At 37.4% G+C, this 27,907-nt stretch overlaps 1 protein-coding gene across 8 annotated transcripts in view; it reads left to right on the top strand.

The window, feature by feature from the left end:
* The window catches only part of PDE4B (phosphodiesterase 4B), a 524,480-nt gene that overhangs the window by 161,988 nt on the left and 334,585 nt on the right, over window positions 1–27,907 (top strand). The window contains exon 1 of one of the 8 annotated variants that reach the window (XM_078072991.1): window positions 4,285–4,793. The exons of 6 other annotated variants lie outside the window; for them this stretch is intronic. In XM_078072991.1, the coding sequence (XP_077929117.1) occupies window positions 4,558–4,793 (236 nt within the window). In that variant the 5' untranslated portion in view covers window positions 4,285–4,557. Of the gene's footprint in view, window positions 1–4,284; window positions 4,794–27,907 lie in introns of those variants that run through there. One more of the 8 variants, XM_036077703.2, reaches the window with a different exon arrangement.

Below are 27,907 nucleotides of genomic sequence, written 5' to 3'. Positions count from 1 at the left end.
GACTCAGAATTACTCATCTCTCCTTTTGAGGTGCCAAGGGCTAAGCATGGCATGTAGATACGAAGGTTTTTACTCTGGCTCCTTCCTAGGCTCTCTAAGGGCACATAAACTCTGTTTGTTTTCTTCTGGGCTTTTTCTCCAGTTCTGCCTGTCTCTCTCAGAACAGTATATTCTTTGCTGAAATATAACAGGGTATTATCTGCCTTTACTATGCTTTTATGTACTTTTTCTTAGGTACCATCTCCTGTTTCCTACTTTCTAGATTCCCTTTTGACTTCAATATTTAATACGGTATTGAGTTTCTCTTGGGCATTTTGGCTCTAGAAGCAAACTTTCATGCATTTACCTGTGGACAGGCATTTCCTTTCTTCAGAGGTAACTAATTGAGACTTCAAAATAGTCTGATTATCGGGGTGCTTGGGTGGCTCAGTCATTAAGCGTCTGCCTTTGGCTCAGGTCATGATCTCAGGGTCCTGGGATCGAGCCTCGCATCAGGCTCCCTGCTCCACGGGAAGCCTGCTTCTCCCTCTCCCACTCCCCCCTGCTTGTGTTCCCTCTCTTGCTGTGTCTTTCTCTGTCAAATGACTAAATGAAATCTTAAAAAAAAAAAAAAAAAAAAGCTTTAAAAAAATAGTCTGATTATCTTTTAAGCTTTGCATCTCAATTAACTGTCTTTGGTATTCCTTAATGTTATTGAGACTAGGTAGAGTTAACAGACTTTGTTTTTGAGAATTTTATTTCTTAGGATGACTCTCAAAATTTCTTTAACTAGGACATTGGCTTGTCACAGTGGGCAAAGTGAAAAGAATAATGTGAAATGTCACATAATGTCACATAAATTGCCAATAAGAATCGAGAAGTAATTACAGTTGCATCATTATGCTGCTTCAGGTACGTGTCTGGCAGCATTTCCTTATCTGAACCCCAGTTTACATACAGCTAAATCTAGGTTATGCAATTTGCCATCATTTGGGAGAAAAACAATCCCTGAAATGCTTACTATATTTTGGCAGCCTCAAAAAGTGAATCTGAGAAAGACCTTGGTAACTTCAAATTGCCTTTTTTTTTTTTTTTTTTTTTGCAAATGAGTCATTCTGAATATTGGTAGGATCATATATTCACATGTCTCAGCTTTTTTTTTTTTTTTTTTAAAGATTTTATTTATTTGACAGATAGAGACACAGCGAGAGAGGGAACACAAGCAGGGGGAGTGGGAGAGGGAGAAGCAGGCCTCCCGTGGAGCAGGGAGCCCGATGTGGGGCTCGATCCCAGGACCCTGGGATCATGACCTGAGCCGAAGGCAGACACTTAACGACTGAGCCACCCAGGCGCCCCCACATGTCTCAGCTTTAAATCACATTATCGTTGGAGGAAAGTCCTAGCTTTGTTTTCATCATGCAGTAAATAATAGGTACCAGCAATATTTTCTCCCATGATATTACTAACAGTCCATTCTCAAATAGGGCAGTTAAAATATATTCAAGTATATAAGGAAGATGTGCTAGGGCCTAGCTAGACAAACTGACTGTTTTGACTCCTCAGTTTCATATAATGAAAGAGTGCTCTCTTGGGAATCAGAAAGCCTGGACTTTATGTTTAGCTCTAATGTCAACTACAAATATGACGTGGGACAAGTTACTGAAGTTCTCTAGGACTGTTTCTTTGTCTTTTGAAATGAGGAGCTGAACAAGGTGATTCCTGGTATTTATTCCAACTCTGAAATTCCCTAACTTTGCTTCTGTTCATGAAATATTTCTAGTGTGTTATTGCAGCTTCGCCATCTTCCCAAGATAGTACCTGTACACTAGGAGTTTAGTGTGTTATTGCAGCTTCGCCATCTTCCCAAGGTAGTACCTGTACACTAGGAGTTTAGTGTGTTATTGCAGCTTCGCCATCTTCCCAAGGTAGTACCTGTACACTAGGAGTTTAGTGTGTTATTGCAGCATCGCCATCTTCCCAAGGTAGTACCTGTACACTAGGAGTTTAGTGTGTTATTGCAGCATCGCCATCTTCCCAAGGTAGTACCTGTACACTAGGAGTTTAGTGTGTTATTGCAGCTTCGCCATCTTCCCAAGGTAGTACCTGTACACTAGGAGTTTAGTGTGTTATTGCAGCTTCGCCATCTTCCCAAGATAGTACCTGTACACTAGGAGTTTAGTGTGTTATTGCAGCTTCGCCATCTTCCCAAGGTAGTACCTGTACACTAGGAGTTTAGTGTGTTATTGCAGCTTCGCCATCTTCCCAAGGTAGTACCTGTACACTAGGAGTTTAGTGTGTTATTGCAGCTTCGCCATCTTCCCAAGATAGTACCTGTACACTAGGAGTTTAGTGTGTTATTGCAGCTTCGCCATCTTCCCAAGGTAGTACCTGTACACTAGGAGTTTAGTGTGTTATTGCAGCATCGCCATCTTCCCAAGGTAGTACCTGTACACTAGGAGTTTAGTGTGTTATTGCAGCTTCGCCATCTTCCCAAGATAGTACCTGTACACTAGGAGTTTAGTGTGTTATTGCAGCTTCGCCATCTTCCCAAGGTAGTACCTGTACACTAGGAGTTTAGTGTGTTATTGCAGCTTCGCCATCTTCCCAAGATAGTACCTGTACACTAGGAGTTTAGTGTGTTATTGCAGCTTCGCCATCTTCCCAAGGTAGTACCTGTACACTAGGAGTTTAGTGTGTTATTGCAGCTTCGCCATCTTCCCAAGGTAGTACCTGTACACTAGGAGTTTAGTGTGTTATTGCAGCTTCGCCATCTTCCCAAGGTAGTACCTGTACACTAGGAGTTTAGTGTGTTATTGCAGCTTCGCCATCTTCCCAAGGTAGTACCTGTACACTAGGAGTTTAGTGTGTTATTGCAGCTTCGCCATCTTCCCAAGATAGTACCTGTACACTAGGAGTTTAAATCCTTTCTGTTAGAGTTGACTGACTTCCCCCAAAGGCTGGTGTGGGGTTTCTCTTTTCCTAGGTCATCTTCTGCTCTTATTCGGTCCTTCACATATTCAGCCAGAGTATATGACATATGTGAATGACTTTATAAAGGTGGAAGCCCTCACACCTTAGAGGAAAATTAATGTGTCCCTTATTCCCTGAAGTCTTCCTGTGGATCATTTCTTAACTGCCTCTCTCGCTGACTAGCCCAAGTTCTGCTTTGTCAAATCTTTGTGAGAACTGGCTGGCCCTGGTGGCCATCAGTGCTGGTGCAGACAATATCCATACACTTCGAGCAGCACCATATTCTTTTCACTTCCACGTGACTTTTATAGTATAGGAGCTGCATTCCAGTCTATTTCTAAATGAAATTTCAGGTTACAATGATCTGCTTTGGATCTTGAGACATTATTTGGATTCCCCTCCCTATACATCCCATTTGCATGCCCTTGTGAACAAAGTACACACACACACACACACACACACACACACTCACAGACATAAACTGTCTTGTACACCTGCCTGTGTGCACGCGCGCACGCACACATACCTGCAAATGTGCTTACACAATGCTTGACTTTGGACTCTGCACTTTGCCGGGCCCCATTTTTCCCGGTTGTTACCTCCATTTCTGTTCTGCGAAGCTTTGGCTTTCAGAAGTGACTTTGCATCTAACTAACAGAGTGGCTGCTGTGGGCAACCCTTGAACAATGAGCTTAAACAGAAGAATGAGGGTAATGTTTATTGGAATAAAGATTAGCCTTTAAATTCCTCAGGGGAATGAACCAAATCCAATGTTTTCCTGTTAGCTGACATTTTTTTATATTGATGCTGTTTTGGATCTTCTGGAGAAGGGAGGAAAAAAAAGAAACTTCAGCAGATCAGCTTTTTCATTCAGAAAATGGAATTTGGGGGGCTGTTTTAGCTAGGCTTTTTTGATAGTCCCCGATTTAATGTTTTCACTGTGATAAGGACAGTAGCTTTATAAATCTTGTGAAAATCTGAGCGATGGAGGGTGTTGTTGAGGGGGAAACAGAGTGCAATTATTTAAATAATCCTAGGCCAATAAGCATTTGGTAGGTGGAGTTACTGTTGTGTGCATTACAGGGCAAGATGATTCTGAATGAAGACTTGAAACATCACACATGCTGGACGGGCTCTAGTTCTGCTTTTTGTGCAAATAAAACAAGTGACTAGGTGCCTAGGTTTTGCTGACTATCCATTAGCGGGTGCAGCTTGTGTGATAAGCTTTTAAAAAATAGCATGTAAAGGATTTATCAGAAGCCCTTATGAATATTTCATGAGTTGATATATTCAGCTGAATGAATTCAGTGAGTGTCAGTGTGTAGCTTGCAGACAAACCTCATCCACAAGGAGGCTGCTGACATAGGAAGCACTTTGGCGCATTTTCAGAGGCAAAGCCGGGCTGATAAAGCTCCTTGTGACAGCCTGACTTGCCATTCTTCGAGTATGCTGCTTTTGCTCTAAGCAGCTCATACACGGGAGCCGCAGCTTCTGAAATTAAACTGGAAAACAGTTTGCAGACTCCTCAGCCTCCTAACCTGCAGCTGTGTCTCGGCTATGTTTGAGGTTTTTGTTTTGGGTGGTGAAAGCCAGTGCTCCATATAAGACATGACAGCCAAAGAGTCTTCCAAAGAACTTACAGCTTCTGAATCTGAGGTTTGCATAAAGACTTTCAAGGAGCAAATGCACTTAGAACTCGAGCTTCCGAGACTGCCGGGAAACAGACCTACATCTCCTAAAATTTCTCCACGCAGTTCACCAAGGAACTCACCATGCTTTTTCAGAAAGTTGCTGGTGAATAAAAGCATCCGGCAACGTCGGCGCTTCACTGTGGCTCATACATGGTAAGACGGGACTTGGAGGTGTCTGCGGTGCTTTTCGTTAGCGGCTGTGATTCAGGAATGTAGAAAACAGAACATTTGAATTTTGTTCAGAATGCATACCATAAGTGTGAAATGACTGGAGAGCGGGTCCGCTGAGGAAGACATAGTGCACTGTGTATTAAATTATCATTGTGCTGCCAAGCTGTTTCCAGATAAAATAAGCCTTTAACTCTGGGGAGTCTTTAACATTACTGCTTATAAAAAAATACCTAGGCGATTCTAGCTAAATTAAATACTGAAGGAGTTGTAAACCTTCAGTTTTCTGTTTAATCTCTGTTGAGGTGAGAGCTGACTTTTTTGGGGGGGTGTTTTGTGGCTGTTGTTGATATTTTTTAGTAGTTTATTTTTGGTACGAGAATTAATGTTTTAATCTTAGTTCTAATTTATTTCTTATGATCATGGATAAAGTCAGACTTCATTATTGCATTGCCATGTTTGTAGTGTAGAAACTAGTGGGTTTTTGATCTATTGACTCTACTTAGGGAAAAGGAGAATGAAGTTCCCACTTCTGAAATGGCATGGTTAATTAGTCTTATTTGGATTCAAATTGCTATTATCTTTAAGAGCCTCTTGTAAAAAAAAAAAAAGTAACTTCAAATTCATTGGCAATAATAAATAAATTCCCCGTTTACGTAGGAGTGGCAAGTAAATAAATTCAAGAACTTTCTATAAAAATTGCACTGAGTCTGCCACCTTTAACATGTATGTTACATACAAGGGGGTAGCTTCCTTAAATCAGTATGATAATGAAATGTAAGAAAAAGCACAATAGAAAGTAAATAAACTTTCATCATCAGTGCTAGGGTATTTCAGATTTCTCTGAAAGATATATTTTCTTTCAGATTAAGATACCCTTCAAAACTGGGTATCTGTATAGTTTTTATTTAATAAGGACCATAGCAATAAAGGGAGCTAGTACTTCTTACAGACAGTTCTAACATAGTGATTTTCGTGACTGTATGTTAGGTTGCCAACCAACATTATAAACCGAAGATATCTGGGTTTGCAGATTAATATTTACTTAAATTCTGCTTTCTACTCATCTGAAGCGTTTGTCTCATCCACTGCACAGTGCCCTGGCAAATTCAACTTACCCCCAGAAATACGTAGCTTGCCTTTGATGGGTACCACATGTTTAGCTTAAAACATACTTTACCTAGCTAAAAATGATATGGTTATTTTTGTTTTCTGAAAATGGACTGTTGTTCCTACAATTGCTTTATTGGATAATTTTTTTGGTCATCTTTTTGATGAATTAAATCTTAATTATAGTCTCATGCATAGAATGCACGTGATTATTTTTTAAAAAACCTACCAGTGGCAGCAGATGTATACAGAGATTTATATATAAGTATGTACTGAAGAACTCCTTTCTCTCGTGGTTTACTCCACCCCTAATGTGAGTATTTTCATATAGTTTTCTAAGTAGTATTACTGAATAGGAGAAGGGACGTGGGTATAATTAATTCTCATAAAAAGAACAAAGATGGAAAATGTACAATTAACTAATAGACTTGTATGTTTTACTACTTGTATGTTTAACTACTTGTGTTAATCTCAAACCATTATTTTGACCAAAAGGACATTTAATTTTAGTAAGCTAATTTTCAGATAATGGTAAATCTTCCTAAAACTTTAGTAATATTTTCCTTATTGTAGAGTTTCTGAATATAATAATGTGACCTTTCTTTTACTGAGAATAGATTTTTGATGTGCTAGGAACATGAGCTATAAATACTGGATTTTTTTCTTTTCCAAAAGAACCCAAATCTTAAAGTGATTAAAGAGCCAGTTTCACTCATGCGTTATACAAATTTTCTTGCAGCAAGTTACAAAAAGAACAATTAAATGATATCCAAGGTAACTTATGCTCTTGGAGTGATCTTCTAGCTGAGTTAAAACAAAAATTTCTACAAATTGTCAACCGCCCCCCCAAAAAACCACATGACTTGGTTATAATGTACCATAATATAGGTTTAAAGAATCCATTAGTCACCAAACTTATAAAATTAGTTATGACCATGATTCATTTTCACTTTTTCTCCCTCTCAACTCACACACTCCCCTCCTCATCATTCTTAGTAAAGCTATATAAGTTTGTTCCCAAGTCCTGATTAAGTCCATATTTACATTTATTTCTATTGTTTTATTTCAGTGTATGTTTAGTATTTTTCAAATTTATTTTCATGAAACATTTCAGGAAAATTTCTTTTTAGAAAATATACACATATCTTATGTATTTGAATGACTTTTTTGCTTATCTTAAAAATTGTTTTTTTTTTAGCATTGTATGTAATAGTTACATGAGTAAATAAGAGCATAAGTACGTTATTTTTGCCTCTTTGTCATGATGAAATGTAACCATCCTTTCACGATCAACGATTGGTATTTTCCAAACCATGCATTTAAGTTAGAAATTCCAAGATATGCACTTAGAAGTCTCTAAAAACATGTTATTACTTTACAGTAGACAGTAGGCTTCTTTTAAGAAGACTGGATTGTTTTGATTCCAGCATTGAAATTAAAGTAATTTTCATGATGAAGCTAAACAATGCAGAAGATGCAGTTTATGTCCAAACCCACTGAACAATTTTTTTTTATCTTTAGTTATTTGTAGATTTCATATTTTGGTCAGATGAACGTGTAGTTCTGGTTTTGAAAACCCAAGTTATGAAGTGTGGGCTAATGGCAGGAGATTGAAGAAGCACTTGTGAAATATTGACTCTGGGATTATTTTTAAAATATCTGAAAACAAAAGTAGATATTCAGTGGGTTGTCACTAATCAGAATATTTAAACAATCCTAAATCTGGAAGGAATTTGGGTGATTATCTCATTGCTTCCTTCTACCCTTGGGCAGACCACAATTACTCCATCTTTGACATACGGAAATCTGCCCTATTTTTCATGACTCTGGAGAAAATCGTTCTATAACCTCATTTGGTACACAGTCTCATTACTTCATGGTCCAGGTATTAGAAAATTCTTCTGGATGATCAATCTGTATATAACATATAATATTTATAATCTGATTTTTGGTCCTCAATGAATGCTAAGAAAAGGCTTATAAGAACCTGCATGAGGGGTGACTGGGTGGCTCAGTTGGTTAAGTGCCTGCCTTTGGCTAAGGTCATGATCCCAGTGTCCTGGGATGGAGCCCCATGTCTGCTCAGCGAGGAGCCTGCTTCTCCCTCTCCCTCTGCCTGCCGCTCCCCCTGCTTGTGCTCTCTCTCTCTCTGTGTCAAATAAATAAATGAAATCTTAAAAAAAAAAAAAAGGACCTGCATGAATCCAAAGATCATTATTAACTGGTTCCATAAAAACTATTTTTTTTTTTATACCCTCAACATATAGAATTGAGCATTGCTGTGAGCAAGAAGAAATTCTGATTCAACCTATGGGGATTCCAACACCTACTATATTTTAAATTCTTTACTAGAATGCTCATATATATTATCTCATCGAAGTTTCACTTGAAGTATAAGAGTACTCTAAATTCATGTTCTTTGCAAGATTACATGTTGTAGATATAAAAAAAAATGTTCTGAATTGCTTTAGCTTCTACCATGCATTTCTACTTTGTTAACCATTAATTTGACTTTGAATCACCATCCCAAATTTCCAAATTCTCCTTGGAGTTCTGGAACCCAGTAGTAGACGCCACACTCATTGTTAGATGATATGAGAAAATATAAAAAACACATCTTACATTGCAAAGTGTCAGTGAAATGTTTAGGGAGTTGGAAAATTAATGCCAGAGTCCTTAGGTCAACATATTATTTATCCCTAACCCCAACGGGTTACAACTTCTGAGGCATAATCTTATTCTACCTGGCTCCTGTGGCCTGCTTTCTCCTGACTGGCACCTGCCACAGTGTCCAGCTTCTTCAGTCTTCTTTCCTTTGCTGATGTTCTCACTGCAGTCAGTGGTTCTCTCTACCATCAGCAGAGTGATGCTCTGTGAGGAAAGTTACTGGGGATGGCCTTCACTACACCCTGGGCTCACCACACACTTCTCCCTACACTGTCCTCTTTTTTTTTTTTTTTTTTAAGATTTTATTTATTTATTTATTTGATAGAGAGAGAGAGAGTGAGAGCATGCACAAGTAGGCAGAGTGGCAGGCAGAGGGAGAGGGAGAAGCGGACTCCCCACTGAGCAGGGAGCCCGATGCGGGGCTCGATCCCAGGACTCCAGGATCATGACCTGAGCTGAAGGCAGATGCTTAATGACTGAGCCACCCAGGCGCCCCTTCTCCCTATACTCTCCTTTTGAAGAGCAAATGTACTGGTGAGCACCACATTCTGTCCATCTATTCGTGCTTGCCCGTGGGAATGTGCCTGCCCAGGGAGCAATATTCCTTCACTTGGAGCTAGTATTAGAAAAAAAGACTTGTGTTTTTCTCCCTTTCTCTCATTTAGTTCTACCTATATCTTGGGAATCTTCCCTCATTTTAACAAAGGTTCATGAAATGTGTACTCTTGTGTCTAATAATTGAATGCAAGTGTATTAAAAGACGTCGTTCATGCTCTACAGGAGCTTTTACCTGACAAGACAAAACTGGAATGACTAGGGGAAGAGTAAAAATAGACCAATGAATATAGTACATGCCTGACTTTTCTCTAAATTTTAGGCACAATGTAGGCATAGACGTATGCAATTTAAGCCTAGTTTTTTAGCAAAACCTACTAAATCTGTGCCTTGTATTCTTCTTCAATTTACTTGAAATATTTCCTAGCAACATTGGAAAATTTTTGAGAAATACCTGTGTCTTTACATATTTACTGATTGAACAGTTGATTGAACAAAACACTTGTTGAGAGACTACTGTGCTCTAGGCCCTACTCTGGGTTTAGGAGATACAAAATGAGAAAGATAGAGCCCTTGCCTTCAAAGAACTCATATACCGCCTGGCAAGCAAACTTATGTATTAATAATTAATCAATGTTGTGTAAATAATGCTATTGAAGAATCATGCCCCATTTGTCATGAGAGCACAGAAGAATTAAAGACCACTGGAAAGTCAATCAATGTGTTAGGAAAGGTTTAGAGAAGAGGACATTTGTGTGGGGTCTTGAAAAATGAGTAGGAGTTTTCTGGGAGAAGAGTGGGCAGGAAGACCATTTTCTGGTCAGAGAAATAATAGAAATAAGGAAATTCCATTAATCCATAACAATAATAAGAGCTTACATTTATTTAGCATTTGCGATGTATGTGATATTATTCTAAATATATTTACTTATTTAGTCCCATGAAAAGCCCATGAGTTATGAGTTATACGGTATTATTACTTCCATTTTATAGGAAAATAAGTGATGCACAAGGAGGACCCAGAGTTACACAGCAAATAAGGGGCTGAGCTGGGATTTGACTCAGAGCATGGGGGAAAGTGAGCAAAGTTCACTGGAGTCACAGCATGAGATGCAAGGTGGCAAAGAGAGGAAGTGCCTGTAGATCGGAGCCATACTTTAGAGATTCCACTATCATGAACAAGACTTGGGACTTTATTCCATTATCAATGAGAGCCACTGCAAGGTAGTGAGAAGGGGATTGCCATAAATAGCTTTTACTTTGGTAAGAGACTTGGCAGGCATTGTGGAGAATGGATTGGTGGATGAGGAGATTAGAAGCCAAGGGAAAAAGGAGAATGTACATTTGAGAGTAATGACTTCTAATTATTGTGTATATCCCATAACATTGAAAACGGTGCTGATGACATTCTTTACGACTTAACAAATTACTGTTTATGGAAAACGGGAGGAAAGTAGGTAAATTTGGTATCTCCTTACATTTATCATCTACATCCTGCATAGTACTAGCTGATGCACACTATCTCCAAATGCATCAAACAATCAGAGCAGAGGTGCTTGGGAGGATGGTGCATCCGGAAAAACCCTAGGGCTCAGTCCTAATTTACTAGAGGTGCTTGTGTTATATTTTGTGTATATCCTGGAGGGTTTTGTGTGTGTGTGTGTATATGTGTGGTTTTTTGTTTTGTTTTTTTGTTTTTTTGTTTTTTTACAGAAATTATCTTTGTTTATGGACTGAACTGAATGCCAGTAGAAATCTATGCCTCATAGCCTGAGTCTACTGCTTTAATTAGGGCAAGCATTTTCTCAGTAATGCAAGTCTATAAATGGTGTTTTCCTGGTTTTTTAGTGTACGCAAGTATTCAATATATTGAATTTTTAAAATACTTACTGTAAAAAGGGCTTTGTAAAGTAATGATGACATCTCCCAAGACACATGCTGGAAGGTGGTCTGGCAAGCATGCCCACTGTCCAACTGCTAAAGTTTATCCCCCTTTCGTGAAATACCATTTGCTTTCCTTTCCTGTTCTTCCCTCTTTTGTGGTCTCCCAGTTTTTCTCCTTGAATGTTTATAGATGCTCTCTTCTCTAACATCACTGTAAAGACACCAGCAACATTATGCTTGAGGCATTTAAATGACTGTCAGGAAAGAATCCCTAATGCTAACCAGGGTTTACCAGGCCCAACATTACCCAGCTGCAGGCCACCTGTGACCTCATCTCTACTCTCCTGCTATGGTAGCCTTCTTCCTGTTCTTCAACAAACCGAGTTTTCACTCCTGGGCCTTTGCACTTGGTGTTCCTTCTGCCTGGAAAGCTAGTCCCTTAGATGTTGACATGGCCCACTCTCTTACTTCTATTCAGGCTTCTCTTAAAATGTCACTTGCTAGAGAAGGCTTCTCTGACCCCTCCATCTAAAAAAAAAAAGAACCCTTTACTTCCCAGTCCCTTACTCTGCTTTATTTTTCTTCTTGGCACTTACCATTACCTGAAAAGACATGCTCGTTTGTTATATTGGCTTTTTATATTATTATATTGTTTTTTTCCCTCTGTTATCTGTCAACCCTTCTAAATTAGATGAGGGCAGGGATTTTGTCTTCTTTACTACATCTTAATCACCTACAAGCAAGGCTGGCACTTCATAAATACTTGTTGAAAAGATAAAAGAAGGAATGGCTCTGCTTCCTGTTCTTTGCTCTTTATTCTTAGAGGGTCTTTCCTTTGGCCTGATATGAGAGAAGAGAAAAGGAAGCTTAGTTAATACTCATTCTACAAGTACTCCATCCATCTCTTAATGGTTGTGTTCCCTGTCTGCCAGGAGGGCTCCTCCAACTTGCTAACTATTCTGTGCTCTATGATATTGCAGATGCAGGCTAAATTACAATATGTCACTAGAGGCTACGTGTTTTACATGGTAGCCTGTTTAATTAAGCCACTTGGTACAAATCATACCACCTAGGCTGTAGTGCTGTAAAGTAAATATTTGTCCGGAGCACTGTACAATTATTTATTTGGTTATTCTTCATGCATCAAATAGCACAGTTGTTGCTTCAGCTCAGGAAAGCTCTACATATCTCTTATTAACTGTCTAGATGGAAGTGTTGTCCGGAGGAATCTATTTGCTATTTGGCCTTTAAAACATTTGCATATTGTATATTAAAATGTTTAATTATCTGTGTTTTCCCACTGATACAACACCTAAAATATTAACAGTAGCAAGAGCTATGGCCATTTGAGTTTTTTGTGGGATTTCCCCACAGGGAATTTGGAAGCAAGAGTCCATGACCTGCAGAGTGAGGAAATTGTGAATTAATAACCCTTGTTCTTTAGAAAAGACATCAGCAGGAGTGAACATTTTTACTTGGCACTGTCTCATTTTTTCTGTACTTTGAGGGTGAGACCTCTGTTGCTCCCAGTAATTTGTCTGACACAGATATGTTTCAATCTCATTGTGTACTTTAAGTAAAAAAAAAAAGTAATTTGTTGACTGTCTCAGATTACTTCTTGCTAGAACTGAGCCATTTTCTCTTTGAGGGAGAATGAGAATGACTGCTTTAGACCTTTGGTGGACAAGAACACCCATCACATGGCATGCTCCCCTGACAGACCCTCTTGTCCTCCTCCTACCTATACCCCTCATGACTCAGGCTTACTGCGAATTACACAGATTGGAAATAAAGGGGGAGGGGTGGTATGGCTTCAAGAAAATGGCTTTCAAACTGCATTTTCTGGAATATCAGTGTGTTAGGAACCATTTTAGGTATTCCTTGAAAAATAGGGTGCTGACGATCTTTTTCCTGGACCCAGGTGAATAAAACAACATGGATGACTGGAGCCTTGGAGAACTTTGGAGGTGTCTCACATAGATTCCATAATATCCAAGTACTTGAAAACCCAGTTTAAGAGATTAAGGAATGGAGAGAGAAAAAATTTCTGTGTCTATGCTTGGTAAAGTCATAGAGATTTGCAGACAATTTATAACATTAAAATTATATGCATCTAAAATGTCCAGGAATGGACAAATGAGGAAGGTGGAAGTGTCTGGGTCAGGGAGAGGTCATTAGGAGTGAAGATTTTTTTTTTTAAAGATTTATTTGAGGGGCGCCTGGGTGGCTCAGTCGCTAAGCGTCTGCCTTAGGCTCAGGTCATGATCCCAGGGTCCTGGGATCGAGCCCCGCATCGGGCTCCCGGCTCTGCGGGAAGCCTGCTTCTCCCTCTTCCACTCCCCCTGCTTGTGTTCCCCCTCTCGCTGTCTCTCTCTCTGTCAAATAAAAAAAAAAAAAGATTTATTTGAGAGAAAGAGAGAGAGTGAGTGAGAGAGCGAGAATCGGGGGGAGAGGAAGAGGGAAAGAATCTCAAACAGACTCCCCGCTGAGCATGGAGCCTGACAGGGCTTGATGTCAGGGCTTGATCTCAGCATCCTGAGATCATGACCTCAGCTGAAATCAAGAGCCAGGTGCTTAACTGACTGAGCCACCCAGGCGCCCCTGAAAGTGAAGATTTAAAATTTCAAAAATTTGAAAGAGTAGCAGAATGAACACCCGTTACCTAGATTTACTAATTAGTAATGTTTTTCTACATTTACTCTATCTCTGTTTCTCTCTCCATATCTAAAACAATGTGTATGTTTTCTTTAGTTTGAAGAGAGCACATTTAGATGGAGAGCAGTAGTTTTGGGATCAGAAAGAGACTCATATTTATTTATTTATTTTTAAAGCTTTTACTTATTTATTTAAGAGAGAGAGAGCACGAGAGGGGGGAGGGTCAGAGGGAGAAGCACCCGCTGAGCAGGGAGCCCGATGTGGGACTCGATCCCGGGACTCCAGGATCATGACCTGAGCTGAAGGCAGTCACTTAACCAACTGAGCCACCCAGGCACCCATCATATTTATTTTTAAAATATGGAATTTTTTTTCCATTCCATCAGCATGTTCTCATACCATGATTTGAGTTTAATTCTTAAGAGTATACTAGCATACTGACAAGTTATAAATAAGTTGTGTCCCCATTTTTAAAGTCAACTATTGGAACAGTTAGTGGAGGGTTAGAGGCATCTATAATAGTTTATGACTTTTCCTAGGGATAAATTGTGGTTTTAGGTGCTTTAAACCATTTCTAAGATGATGGATATCTATAGCATTTAAATTTTCTTTCCCCAAGAAGAGATGTTATTTCTTTTTCTAAAACTATAAAACTGGTATCATTAGAATGGAAGGTTATATAATGTCTTTATATACTAAACATGAGGTTCTATGATTGTATAATTTTGATGTTATCTTGAATTTTATTTTTTACTATTAATCTTCATTTTATGTTACATTGTCTGGAGTCAAGAAAGCTAGTTGGTTTTAGTATTTTTGACTTGCTATTGAAATTTTAGATCACTTAATTATATTGGACCTCAGTTCCTTCATTTGCAAAATGGAGAAAATAGCCTTATGTTTAAATATTTTCAAATGTAATTTAATTTAAAAAACATATCTATCTGGTCTACTAGCTGTCTTCTAAGAAGTGTATTAAAGTACTTAACACCGTACTTCATGCATTATAAATCACATAATAGATGCTACTGTTTAATTAAATAACTTTCTAAATCTCTAAACATACACAGACATTCACATTATTGTCAGCCATGGTTGGTAAAGCAGAAATTATTTTTCGTTATTTGAAAAGCATCACTGGGTATGGACTGTGCCAATTTGAGAGTGAAAATTCATGTGAATTGGCAAAGAAATAATTTTATAATATCCACAGTGTGACCATTTCATATACTGAAGAAACAAAATATCATTTATTTATTATCATGTGATAATCACATTCTAATGAACCGTACGTAATTATATGGATATGCATATCAGAAGACCCAGTGTGAATAGCTTACGTCCTCTAAGAAACTTTATGGCCTTGTTTGGCTGCTATCACCAAGATATTTTGAAAAGTCATTTGTTATTGTCCACTGTGTGAAAGAGATAGGAAGAGAACCACACTGAAGTAATTCCATCCATTTGCACCAATCAACTTGAAAGCAAAGGCAGAAAAAAAAAAAAAAAAAGCATAAGAAGATGCCTTGTTTATTTCAATATACCATCTATAAAAAGTCAATATAGGATTCAGTGAACAAATGCTTTGGAAAAATTCCAGTGTCATCAAAAACTCACTTATCTTAGAATGTCTCCTTGCTACCCTTTCAATTCCTCCACAAACTAATAAGCTCAGTCTGTTTGTTACAGTATGGAAGGTCTGAGAGTGCTTCTGTGGCTTATCTGGGCCACAATTACCTCAGCAGTTTATACAGGAAACCTCTCTCTCACCATCAGGACTATTTGTCTCCCAGTGAAAGGTCACCAAATTCAGGGATCCAACTCTCTTGCTGGTATCTTAGCTGCCCATGCCTTCCTCCTGAGATTTTACCATTGAAATCCAAATGCAAATTTTAACTTCATGGGGATAACTATGCCCTTTCTCTTCACTATCAGCTTTCTCTGCCAGGTCTGTGCTCAGTCAGGAACCAGAGTTGTGTCTCTAACATGCTCATGTTTACCAAAACAACACAGGGACTGTAGGAAGCTGGGTGGTCTGGTGCAGAACATAGCATTTGAATCCCAACTCCACCTTTTACCAGACACTAAGTTTTAGGCAAACCATTTAACTTAGCTTGGTTCCTCTTTCTGCATCTGAAAAATTAGAAAAATACTACTTGTATTTCAAATGGTCAACAGACACATGAAAAAATTCTCAACATCACTCGGCATCAGGGAAATACAGATCAAAACCACAATGAGTTACCACCTCACACCAGTCAGAATGGCTAAAATTAACAAGTCAGGAAACAACAAATGTTGGTGAGGATGTGGAGAATGGGGAACCCTCCTACACTGTTGGTGGGAATGCAAGCTGGTGCAGCCACTCTGGAAAACAATATGGAGGTTCCTCAAAAGTTAAAAATAGAGCTACCCTATGATCCAGCAATTACACTGCTAGGTATTTATCCAAAGGATACAAACATAATGATCTGAAGGGGCACCTGCACCCCAATATTCATAGCAGCAATGTCCACAATAGCCAAAGTATGGAAAGAGCCCAGATGTCCATCAACAGATGAATTGATAAAGATGTGGTATATATATACAATGGAGTATTACTCAGCCATCAAAAAATTGAGATCTTACCATTTGCAATGATGTGGATGGAACTAGAAGGTATTATGCTAAGTGATATAAATCAATCAGAGACAGACAAATATCATCATATGATTTCACTCATGAGAAATTTAAGAAACAAAACAAGATTGTAGGGGAAGGGAGGGAAAAATAAAATAAGATGAAATCAGAGAGGGAGACAAACCATGAGACTCTTAACTATGGGAAAGAAACAGGGTTGTTGGAGGGAAGGTGGGTGGAGGGATCAGGTAACTGGGTGATGGGCATTAAGGAGGGCACGTGATGTAATGAGCACTGGGTGTTGAATGCAACTGGTGAATCATTGAACTCTACCTCTGAAACTAATAATACACTATGTGTTAATTAATTGAATTTAAATAAAATTAAATTTAAAAAATGCTACTTGTATCTCATTAGGTCACTATAGAGATTAAATGAATGTGTGTACAGTGCTTAGCACAATCCCTGGCCAATGACAGGTAATCAGCAGACATTAATTCACTAATGTATCCATAGCTTAGGATTCCATATAAAATTTATAATATATATATCATAATATAAATTAAATATTTCATATGACATGGTTTAATTAAATAAGTTTTTATTAAGCAACTGTTGTGCATATTCATTCTTTTTAGACTATTTTGTTTCATAGGATACTTAGTTTCCTAGGATCATACTTTTATCTTAAAGCCCATATGAACTATTCTTTCCACAGTAAGATAAAATTTAAAATGAAAGAGAAATCACCATGTGTAATGGGGTTTAATGACTTTCATTCTTTACAAAGACAACTGCAAACGATTTTGTCCATAAAAAGATTTGTATTCTTTAAGATTTCAGTAACCTTCTTGAATTCGATACTTGTCTCCATTAGTGAAACTGGATGCCAGTGAAACACTATTTCTTTAAGTTAATTTAAATATCTTTCTACTAAATTTAAAAAAAAAGTTTTTTTCCAAGGACCAGAATGTCAGTGAAGTTGTTTTCCCTAGTCAGTAGAATCTAACCTCCTAGTTATTTGTTTATATAAGAGAGTTTATTCATGAGAAGCAATGCGAAAAGAGCTTAGGATCTAGAGTCAAAGAATCTAGACGTGCATGCTGGCGCCACTACTTACAAACTGTGTTTTTGTTTTGTTTTGTTTTGTTTCTGAGTGGGGCAGAGGTAGTCCTTTAACCTTCTGGAACCTTAAGTTCCTCTTCAGTAAAGTAGAAATAAAACAGTCTTTTCCCTACTCATATATGTCACTTATAAAATTAATTAGAATTGTTGAAAAACACAAAGAATTGGTACCTCTTTGCTGGAAGAAGAGCAAAGATAAGATTATAGGACAGAAAGTAATGATAAATTATTGCTAAGGATTACAAAACAAAGTGACTGGCTTAAATGCTGCAGGTGTTTTGGGGTTGTATGTAAAGAGCATCCTGTTAGTAAACACGATTAAATAACACACGCATTGTTCCCTGAACGTTTCATTTCATACAAAAGAGGAGTTTCTGCTCAGTAGGACCACTTATGTGAGAGACTGTAAAGGAGACAGGGGCTAGACTAAATGGTAACTTTGGATCTTATCTGCCCCCATGGGTCTTGACATCACTTCCGTGCTTCCTGCAGAAATATGATAGAAAGCTCATATAACTAATATTCAGTGCAGTGAAAGTTGTGTTTAATATTTATCCAGATGACTTTACAGCATTTAAATCAAATTGCTCTTTATTTCTTGGTCATTTCCAAGAATATTTATGGATGAAAACAGAAATAAAGATTATTGCTTTTCTTTTGACACAGACTTCCTTCTCACATTATCATTGATCAGGTTGATTCTGTCTCCTAGCAATTGAAAGGCAGTAAAATGTTATATCGTTAAAACAGGTGTTTCTATTCAAGCGAATTTGTACATCATTGAACAATCTGCTATCCAAATAAACTCAAAGCTTTGCAACAATGCAAAATAAAGTAAAATGATTTGGGGCTTCACAGGGATCATGCCAAGTTTCTGGTTCTGTCTAAATTAATAAGATTTTTAGGACCCTATCTGGCAGTTGTAGATTAAATTAAGCAACTGTTTCATCTGCATAAAGATTTGCAGAGTCTAACATGAAAGAGCTATCTTTATAAACACAGTACTTGCTTGGTTTTCAGAGGATTTGAGTTTTAATGCCAGTTGCATCCCAAATGCCCTGTGAGCACGTACACTGTATATTTGCTGCTGGTAGCTTTTTTTGTCAAGTGGAATTAATAATTACCTGTTCTACCACCCTTACCTCATGCATTATGGTATGCATATTGAATACAAGTGGCTATAGAGTGCTTTGGTTTTCTGCAAAGTAACTTGGCAGAGACATTCAGAAGAAAAAAAAAGACTTCTAAGAAGTTCTAGGCATAAAAGATTTTTAAAAATGTGACTCAGCTTTAAGATGCATTAATGAATTTTATATTTTATGTGAACCCTAAAAATGCATTTGCCAAATACTTGGTACTCTGATAGTTTAGATGTTTATGTTTAGAGTTTCTTAAAGCACTGTCGTATTTGTATATGTTAGTGCATTTTCAATGGCTAAAAACCAGATAGACATCACTTACTGAATTAATTCTGATGTGTGCCTTGCATTTTCATTTTTGTATCGATTCCAATCAACAAATGTTTATTGTTGGATAAGGCAAATATGAGAACACTTTGCCATCAAGGAGCTTTAATCTAGCCAAGGAGAGTATATAATCATTTGGCATGTGCAATAACTTTTTTTTTTTGTTAGATATGTGTTAAAAGGATACAAGTATAAAGTAGAGAGCTCTCTCACTGCTACCAAGTGGTGCCAATCTGATTATGAAACTGAAGGTTTACAGAGCAATGGTGCTGTTCCTCTTTCCAAATGTCTGTGAGCTTTGAATCTGCCCTGTTATGATGACTTATTTTCTTGAGCAGTTAATCACTAGTGAGGAATTGGAAACTGGTATACCAGCAAGTAATCTGCTGGTGTGAACAAGCAGGAAGGATGCTCTGAGAGAGAAAGACACAAGATAGCAGTATTGAAAATTTTTTCCACAAAAAATTATATTACATACATATCATCTAACCCTTATCTCCATTTACCAATGAGGAGACTGAGATTCAGAAACATCCACTGCCTGATGCTGCCTAACCCAACTACAAAGGAGTAAGCCAACAAGTAGCTCATGTGTCCTGATTTAGGGTTATACAGGGTTTATATGGACACGTTCCATAGATTCAGTGGCACTCCTCCGCTCCACCTCCTTCTCAGCCTCCAACTCCAAACACCTATGGGAAAATACCCAACGTTCTCAGACTCTCATGTCTCCTTATTAAAAGCTTTCTCACACGGGCGACCTGACAAATTCATTCGCAGTTAAGCATAATTGACTCCCGGGGTTTCATGTGTTATTCCATTTTATGGAAATGAACATTAAGCCAGAATTAATTTCTGCTTGTAGAATTTTGCACATTGGGGAGCGGAGGCAAGGGGAAGTATTTTGGGGGATGAAATGGCATTTTCAATCCCCTCGAGGCATGAGACCCAGATGATGGGCTGAATGTCCCAGGCGTAGAGTTGTATTTGCAAACCTTTCATTCATTTACCACATTTACTGCCCACCTGTTCATGCCCATGTTTCCTGCCTTTCTATTTCTATGGATCCATTCTCTGTGTACCTGGTTGAAGCCAGCCCTTACACCGTGCCCTGCATTTTATCTCTCTCACCCTCAAAGGCTTTGTTCTTGCACGGCCTCTGCTCTGAACGTGCATCATCAATTTTCCATCCTATTAGACTATATCTATCTGTCTGCCAACAAGCCATAGCTCTATTCACAATATCCGTATGCTGATGATTTCCCAATTTATATCTCTAGTCAGACTTGTCTGAAGTCCAGACCTATATCCTTATCCAACAGCCATCTTGACAGCTAAATCTTCGACACCTAAAACTGACATCGTGATCTTCTCTTGCCGCTTTGTTGCCATCTGTTCCCTCTCTCACTAAAATGCAGTTCCATTTTTCTCATTGCTCAGGCCAGAAACCTTGAAGTCTTCCATGACTCCTGCTTTGCTGTCATGTCACATTCCACTGCTTCAGCAAATCCCATCAGCTCTGCTTTCACAGTGTATCCAGAATCTGACCCCTTCTTTTTACCACCTCTGCCTCCTTTCTGATTATCTCATAGTTGGGTTGTTAAATTAACCTCTTACCTGGTCTTCACCATTTCACCCCTGCAAAGTAGTCCCCACACAGTTGCCATGGTGATTCTTTATAACATGTGAGCAGTTGTGCCAGTTATCTATTCAGAATCTTTCAGAGATGGGTTACTTTGTTACCCAGAGTATGGGTTAACTTGTTTGTACCATACCTGGAAGGCCCTATTGTTTTTGACCTATTGCTTCTCAAACTCTGTTCCTTCCCCTCACACCATTCCAGCCATACTTGTCTCTTTGTTGGGCCTTGAACAAACAGTATAAGCAGCGTCCCCATCAAGATCTGTGCCTTTGTTGTCAAAAAAGAATTTCTCCCAGATAACTGCATGGCCCACTTTCTTCTTTCAGGTCATTGCTTGAATTCATCTAATTGGAGAGGACTTCACTGACCCTTTATATAAAATAACACTCCCTATTCTGGCCTTTCTACTATTCTTAACCCTGCTTGGATTTCTGTATAGTTTTTATACACACCTGATGTATACATATACATCTATATCCACATCTATATTCATGCCCATATCATCGCTATCTCTCTCCCTATCTATCTTGCTAAATGTCCTAAACCTATAAAACAAATGAGCACATGGTAAGCAGTTAATGCATATTTGTTGAATGAATGAATGAATTGAGCAGACTTTAAGTATCCCAGTCTTAAGCACCGAGACTCCAAGTTGAATGGGAAAGAGAAATGTGAACAGATAATTTAAAATACAATGTGATAGATAAAATAGTAAAAGTAAATATCTCTCACCAAAGAAGCAATTTTATATGCAAAAATAAATTTTAAAAATATTATTAATATTTAACAATAGATTAATATAAAAACTTTAATTCAGATTCTGATTGCATTAGTTGTATGATCTTAGGAAAAGAACTAATAATCTATTCTGTTCCTCTCATTGTATCCACTATGCCATCAAGTTTATTTTATTTTTGTGAAGGTTAAGTCAGGTAATATGATACATAGTGGACATTCGGTAGATATTATTTTTCTTTCCTTTCATATCCAATACTTCACTTTACATTCCCAGGTTAGTCCTCTCTAATGTGTCTTAACCCTCCATCATTTCTCAATGATTTCCTAAATTTCCACCTCATTGACTTTCTTCCATTTTCTTCCTACAAGAATTTTTGGCATCATGTAATGCTATGATCAACCTCACCATCCCGTCAAAGATTTCATATATATATGTGTATATACACATATATACACACACATATATATATAAACTGGTGAGTGCTTTAGCTGTATTTCTAAGGGCAGAAATGTGGATCAGTCTTCAGCATTATAGGATAGTAATAAGTGAATATTTTTTAATTGGAAGTAAGTTTCTTTGACTCACACTAGAACAGTGGTTCTTATGTCACTAATGTCATAAATGGGTGTGGAAATGATGTTCATAGAGTAAGGGCACTGGGAATTCCACATGAGTATAAACCATGACTGTTTTTTCCCCCTCCCCTTGCTATAACCAGACTATTAAAACAGCAACAGTAACGTGAGTATTTTCAGGAGAGAATATCACAATTGTAAATGTAACTAGTAGGGCATTATGTGGAAGAAAAAGTATTTGGAGTCATCATGTTAGACTAATCTCTTTGTGCCAGGTGCTATTTCTTTTCTTTTTTGGCAAATTGTTTTATTATATTTTATTTTCTGTTTTGTTATATAATTGACATGTAACACTGTATAAGTTTAAGGTATACAACATAATGATTTGATATATGTGTTTACTGCAAAATGATCACTGCAATAATTTCATCTTACATTGTAGGGTAACTGGTAAGTGCTGTTGAACTGAATTTCTTAATTTTTTTTTCCCTAAAGTGTCTGAATTTTTATTGCACATGAGACAAACTTATTTTTGTCCCTATTTACCATTGGGTTATAGACAGTCAGAGGGTGATACAATAGTGCAATTATATTGCATTACAGTGAATGAGCAAACCTGCTCACATTCCATTTGTCAAAACAATTAGGATATTTCTAAAATGTGAACAGATGTGTAATAGAAATTAGCAAAATGAAAGACAATCCACATTTTTGGTTTTTGATATCAACACAGAACTTACATCTGGTTTTCTAGGTTACAATAATTGCAACCTCTTCCTTCTAGGGATTCAGTTAAGAAACTCATTGTTAGTTGAGATCTAGGTTTTATAATTGTTTTCTTTTTCATATTGTAATAATGACAAAAATCAGCAGTTATATCATCACTTTGCTCTGCTCCAAGTGCTGTTTTTTGAACTTCCATGCAAGATTTTTTTATCCAAGTTTTCACCAGTTGGGATCTCTTAAGGGTTGTTTAGCTTTCAGTGAAAGACAATCTTTTAAGGAGTTTATGTCCTAAATATTTTCTGGTTTTGCAGTAGCACACATCAGACACAGTTATTGTGTTTGGATTGAGATTTTCATTTTTAACATGTTCTCAAATTCTTTAGACATTTAATGTTTCCATCTGGTCCTCATAAAAGATTTCACATTTGTAATGCAGCTCAGGTTTCTGCTCAGAGATCATCATTATAATTCCATCCATGACTCTAGTTTGATAGAGCAGATACTTTTTTAACTTTGGATTTTGCTGTTTACTTTTGTTTTCTTCTTTTAAACCTAAGAATAACACTTGATTTTAATGGTGCATTTCTCTCTGAAAATAATCACAGCATGCATCCCTTCACAACAAGCTTGTTCCTCACTCCCTTCTGTGCAGTTTGAAACTCTAGGGTAGGAGAAGTGACCACACTGTGAGTCCGGTACAAGGAAACTTAGAGTCATCATTCTTGCTCTTCATTAAACAATCTGTTCTCAGTCATCACAGATGGAGGGGATATTTTCAAGGACTTGAATATTTTCTTGAAATAGCCAAACAAACCATGTTAAATAGTAGGTTCTAGGGCACAGTTCAAACAAATGTTCATCATAACTTCCTGCAGGGTCTTTTCCATTTAGTTAGGTGCTCATACATGTCTGTGAATTTCTTTAGTGGACACTTATGTAACCTTTAGTATATGCCAGATAATGCTCTAACAGCTTCATAAATATTAAATCATTTAATCCTCATAGCAACTTTATGCATAAAGTACTGTTAGTATCCTCATTTTAAGGATGAGGGATGCCAGGCAAAAAGGCAAAAAGATCACAACTAGCAAGTGGCAGAACCAGAATTCAAACTGTGGTGGTCAGGCCCCAGTCTATATTCTTAACTACTAAACTATGCTATGATTGAGTATGTTCAGCTGCCAATTTCCAAAAATCTATTCTTACTTTCCCAAAATTGAACTGCACACTCTGCGTAACTTCCCCAGCACTATGCTTGACTTACAGTTGACACTCAATGGATGTTTGTTTACCTAAGTGTTTAAGTAATAATGTCTGAGTTTGATGTACTTGAAATAGGTAAAAGCAAAGGTAAATCACCATTGTAGCCAGTGCAGAGGCTGCTCTTCATTCAGAAATGCCAGTGGGCCCCTGTATTTAAAGATAATCCATATGGGGCGCCTGGGTGGCTCAGTTGTTAAGCATCTGCCTTCGGCTCAGGTCATGATCCCAGGGTCCTGGGATCAAGCCCCATATCGGGCTCCCTGCTCAGCGGGAAGCCTGCTTCTCCCTCTCCCACTCCCCCTGCTTGTGTTCCCTCTCTTGCTGTGTCTCTGTCAAATAAATGAATAAAAAATCTTAAAAAAAAAAAAAAGAGATAACCCATATGTAAGGCCCTGCTATTCCTAAGATGATGCTTTGGATTTTGAATTTTCAAATCTGAGAGAATCATCTTCATTTCATTCATTGCTCTTTACTGACATAGTTTTTTTTTTTTTAAATTTAATTGTGGTAAAATACCCATAACATAAAATTTACGATCTTACGTATTTCTAAGTATACAGTTCAGTAGTGTTAAATACATTCACATTGTAATGCCTCTCCAATATAACTGCCTCTAGTGGAAGGAAGAGTACAGATATTAGAGATATAAATTGCACAGATAATTTTTTAGGCACAATTGTGAATGACAATATCAAGTGCAATCCAGTCAGTGAGAGGAAAAAGGGCAAAGAACATCTAAAAATAAACAGGATGAAATGTCTTAGCCAAGAGATACCATACAAGAGAAATAAGAAATATAGGATATTGTAAGAAGTAATGAAATAATCAATAATTTTGTAGATTCCATAAGCTTCCTATATTTGCAGTTTTCTAGTGGTAAAACACTTAAAACCACAAGGACTTCACCCTTTGATTTTGGGTCAGAAATAAATGAATAAGGAGCACAATAATGCAGCTTACTTTCAACCCCAAGTCAGACTTGAGTGGAAGGAGGTGTTGAGATTCCAAGAGGCAGAATACATAGGACAGCTATTGAAGGAGAGTGTAGGCTCTGTTGGGTGTTCTTGCAGAGAAAAAAATGCAAATGGGGTGGGGGTGGGATGGGGAGCAGGACTAGCTGGCGTAGGGAGCATTGGCTTCAAGCAAGAAGGCTGGAGGATGGTTCTCAAGAATTTAGATTGTGCCCATACAAACACTTCTTTGCTGTTTTGGGGTTTCCAGACTTGGCATCTTCTGTCAGACTGTTGAATATGAGAGCAAAGATTTGAGAGCAGGAAATTTATTGTCCTTGGATAACCAACTTCTTTTATTGCTTTGAGCATATAAAAGCTTTTTTATATGTATACTGAATTAATTTATCAATTTCTATATCAATTAATGAAGTATTAAAATAAATCTGGAAAAGGGGATCGTATCCACTAGACTTAGCCTACAATTTGTTCAATATTGATGTGTTAAAAATAAAAACTACCTAATAAAAGGTCAACATGTAATATGTGGTTACCATAGTCAGGATAGTAATTTAGCATTTCTATAAACTAATAGTCTTTGAATTTATTCTACATATATTCAGTGTTGGTAGTAAACAACTGATTTTCTGTGGCCAAAAATTGCATATGGAATCATACTGTCTTGCTAACTCAATTTACTCTTGTTCAAGCATAGTCAGTAATGTGGAAATAGCAAAATGTCTCCAGTGCTTCTATAGATTTTCTTGTTTTTATTTTTTTATTTTTATTTTTATTTTTTTTAAGATTTTATTTATTTATTTGAGACAGAGAGAATGAGAGAGAGAGAGAGCACATGAGAGGGGGGAGGGTCAGAGGGAGAAGCAGGCTCCTTGCTGAGCAGGGAGCCCGATGTGGGACTCGATCCAGGGACTCCAGGATCATGACCTGAGCCGAAGGCAGTCGCTTAACCAACTGAGCCACCCAGGCGCCCGATTTTCTTGTTTTTAAAACTTCATTTATGATGGAACCAGAGAACTCCTTGGGAAATTATAAAATAAAATGAGTCATTCTTTCCTAGTAAAAATCTCTATACAATCCATTTTTGGGGTTGAGAAGCTCAGGTGAGAGCAACTACTGAAGTGCAGAAAAGCTTAATGGAGATAACCCACTATTAGTAGGATTTAAGAAAATTTCTATCCAAGAGTGCTTTCTAAGAACCATTTACATTTCACCAAGTATATAAAAACTTGCATGTGGAAATCAGAGTTAACTGATTTATTCCAGTTGTATTTTTTTTATTTTTATTTTTTATTTTTTTAAAGATTTTATTTATTTATTTGAGAGAGAGAATGAGACAGAGAGAGCATGAGAGGGTCAGAGGGAGAAGCAGACTCCCTGCCGAGCAGGGAGCCCGATGTGGGACTCGATCCCGGGACTCCAGGATTATGACCTGAGCCGAAGGCAGTCGCTTAACCAACTGAGCCACCCAGGCGCCCCTATTCCAGTTGTATTTTAAAACCATTTACATACTGGCACCTGTGGATCTGGCTATTTTTTATATAGCTCTCCATAGATCATAGACTCTTCGAGGTGAAATTTGCTTCTTATTTTACTGTTACTCTTGTAATGCAACCTATTTAGCTGTTTTAGTGAAAGTAAGACAAAGACTTTTGCCTAAAGAGTATGTGGTTTTGACTTGTATAATACAGTAGATTCTGACCAAATAGGTTTCACGATTCAGTATTTCAGTTTTGTGCTTTACTTTGCTTGTGCAGACACAAACAGAAATCTTACAAGACATTTCTAATATGAGGTTCATATTCTAATATCCCTTTTCAAAAATATTTGAGCACCTAGAAACTGTTTTACAGTGACAATCAACATCCTAGATGGTCTTCCAAATAATTCAACTTAAGGGTATGTTTTGGAAATAAGTAGCATTATCAGATTCAAATGATACTGTATTATAAATGTGTCAACGGATCATGATTTTAAATTAGTGGAGAATGCCATCTCTCTCTCTCTGTCCAGTATCAGTTGAGGGCCTACTGTGTGCTAAGGAAGATACAAATGTGTATAATAATAATTAAAAGGTTTTGTGATATAGACTGTGATCTATAAGTAAAAAAATAAATTATAAAAAATAAAATGCTATAGGATGTCACAATTAGATAATTTTATATTTTTTAATGAAAATATAACATTGAAAACACCATTTTTAAGTTTTTTGCTGCTTTTTAGTGTTATTACATTCTTAAATTAATGGTAAAAGTACTTACTATTTTCACATTCAAATGCTTCCTAATATGATGACATATAGTTTTGATGACCTGTTTAATACCGATGAAAACTTTCAGTGGCATTGCCTGGGGCTAGTAGTCTGCTACATATTTTATTTTGATATTATTGCAATGACAACTAAGTGTATTAGTGCTTTTCCTAACCTAGAAATCATTAATTAAGGGACTGATACCTAATTTATTTAAAAATAAATCTTTAGAGTAAGTTTACAGTTTGCATAGAGTTATTTAAATGTCTCTTGCAAGTTTATGTGATGGTTCAGCAAATGCTTTTTAGAGAATTATTTTCTTTTTTTAAATTTTCTTTTTTCTTTTTTTTAAAAGATTTTATTTATTTGAGGCACAGGTGTATATATATATATATATATATATATAGAGAGAGAGAGAGAGAGAGAGAGAGAGAGAGAGAGCATGAGCAGGGGGAGAGGCAGAGGGAGAAGCAGGCTCCCTGCTGAGCCAGGAGCCCAATGTGGGGGTCGATCCCAGGACTCTGGGATCATGACCTGAGCCGAAGGCAGACGCTTAACCATCTGAGCCACCCAGACACCCCTAGAAAATTATTTTCAATATTTCACATCCTTTGTGCAGTCCTTTGCAAACCAGTTTTCTATGGGAATTCTTTTGCATATGGAAACACGGACAATTAGTTATTTACACATGTAACCATACTCTTTTTTTATTTTATTCTACTGTATAGCACTAACGTAAATCTAAGCTGGAAGTCTGTCCAGATCTTGTTTGGAAGGCTAGTTATATAGACAATATACTCAGAGAGATACAGGCACTAAATGTGCTTTTTTTGGTTCATTTGCAGGCATCATTC

This window comes from Halichoerus grypus, chromosome 5 (genome assembly GCF_964656455.1).
Source record: "Halichoerus grypus chromosome 5, mHalGry1.hap1.1, whole genome shotgun sequence".
In the NCBI taxonomy this organism is placed as follows: domain Eukaryota; kingdom Metazoa; phylum Chordata; class Mammalia; order Carnivora; family Phocidae; genus Halichoerus; species Halichoerus grypus.
The sequence above is the reverse complement of the archived record's forward strand: the minus strand, read 5'-3'. Positions and strand labels throughout refer to the sequence as shown.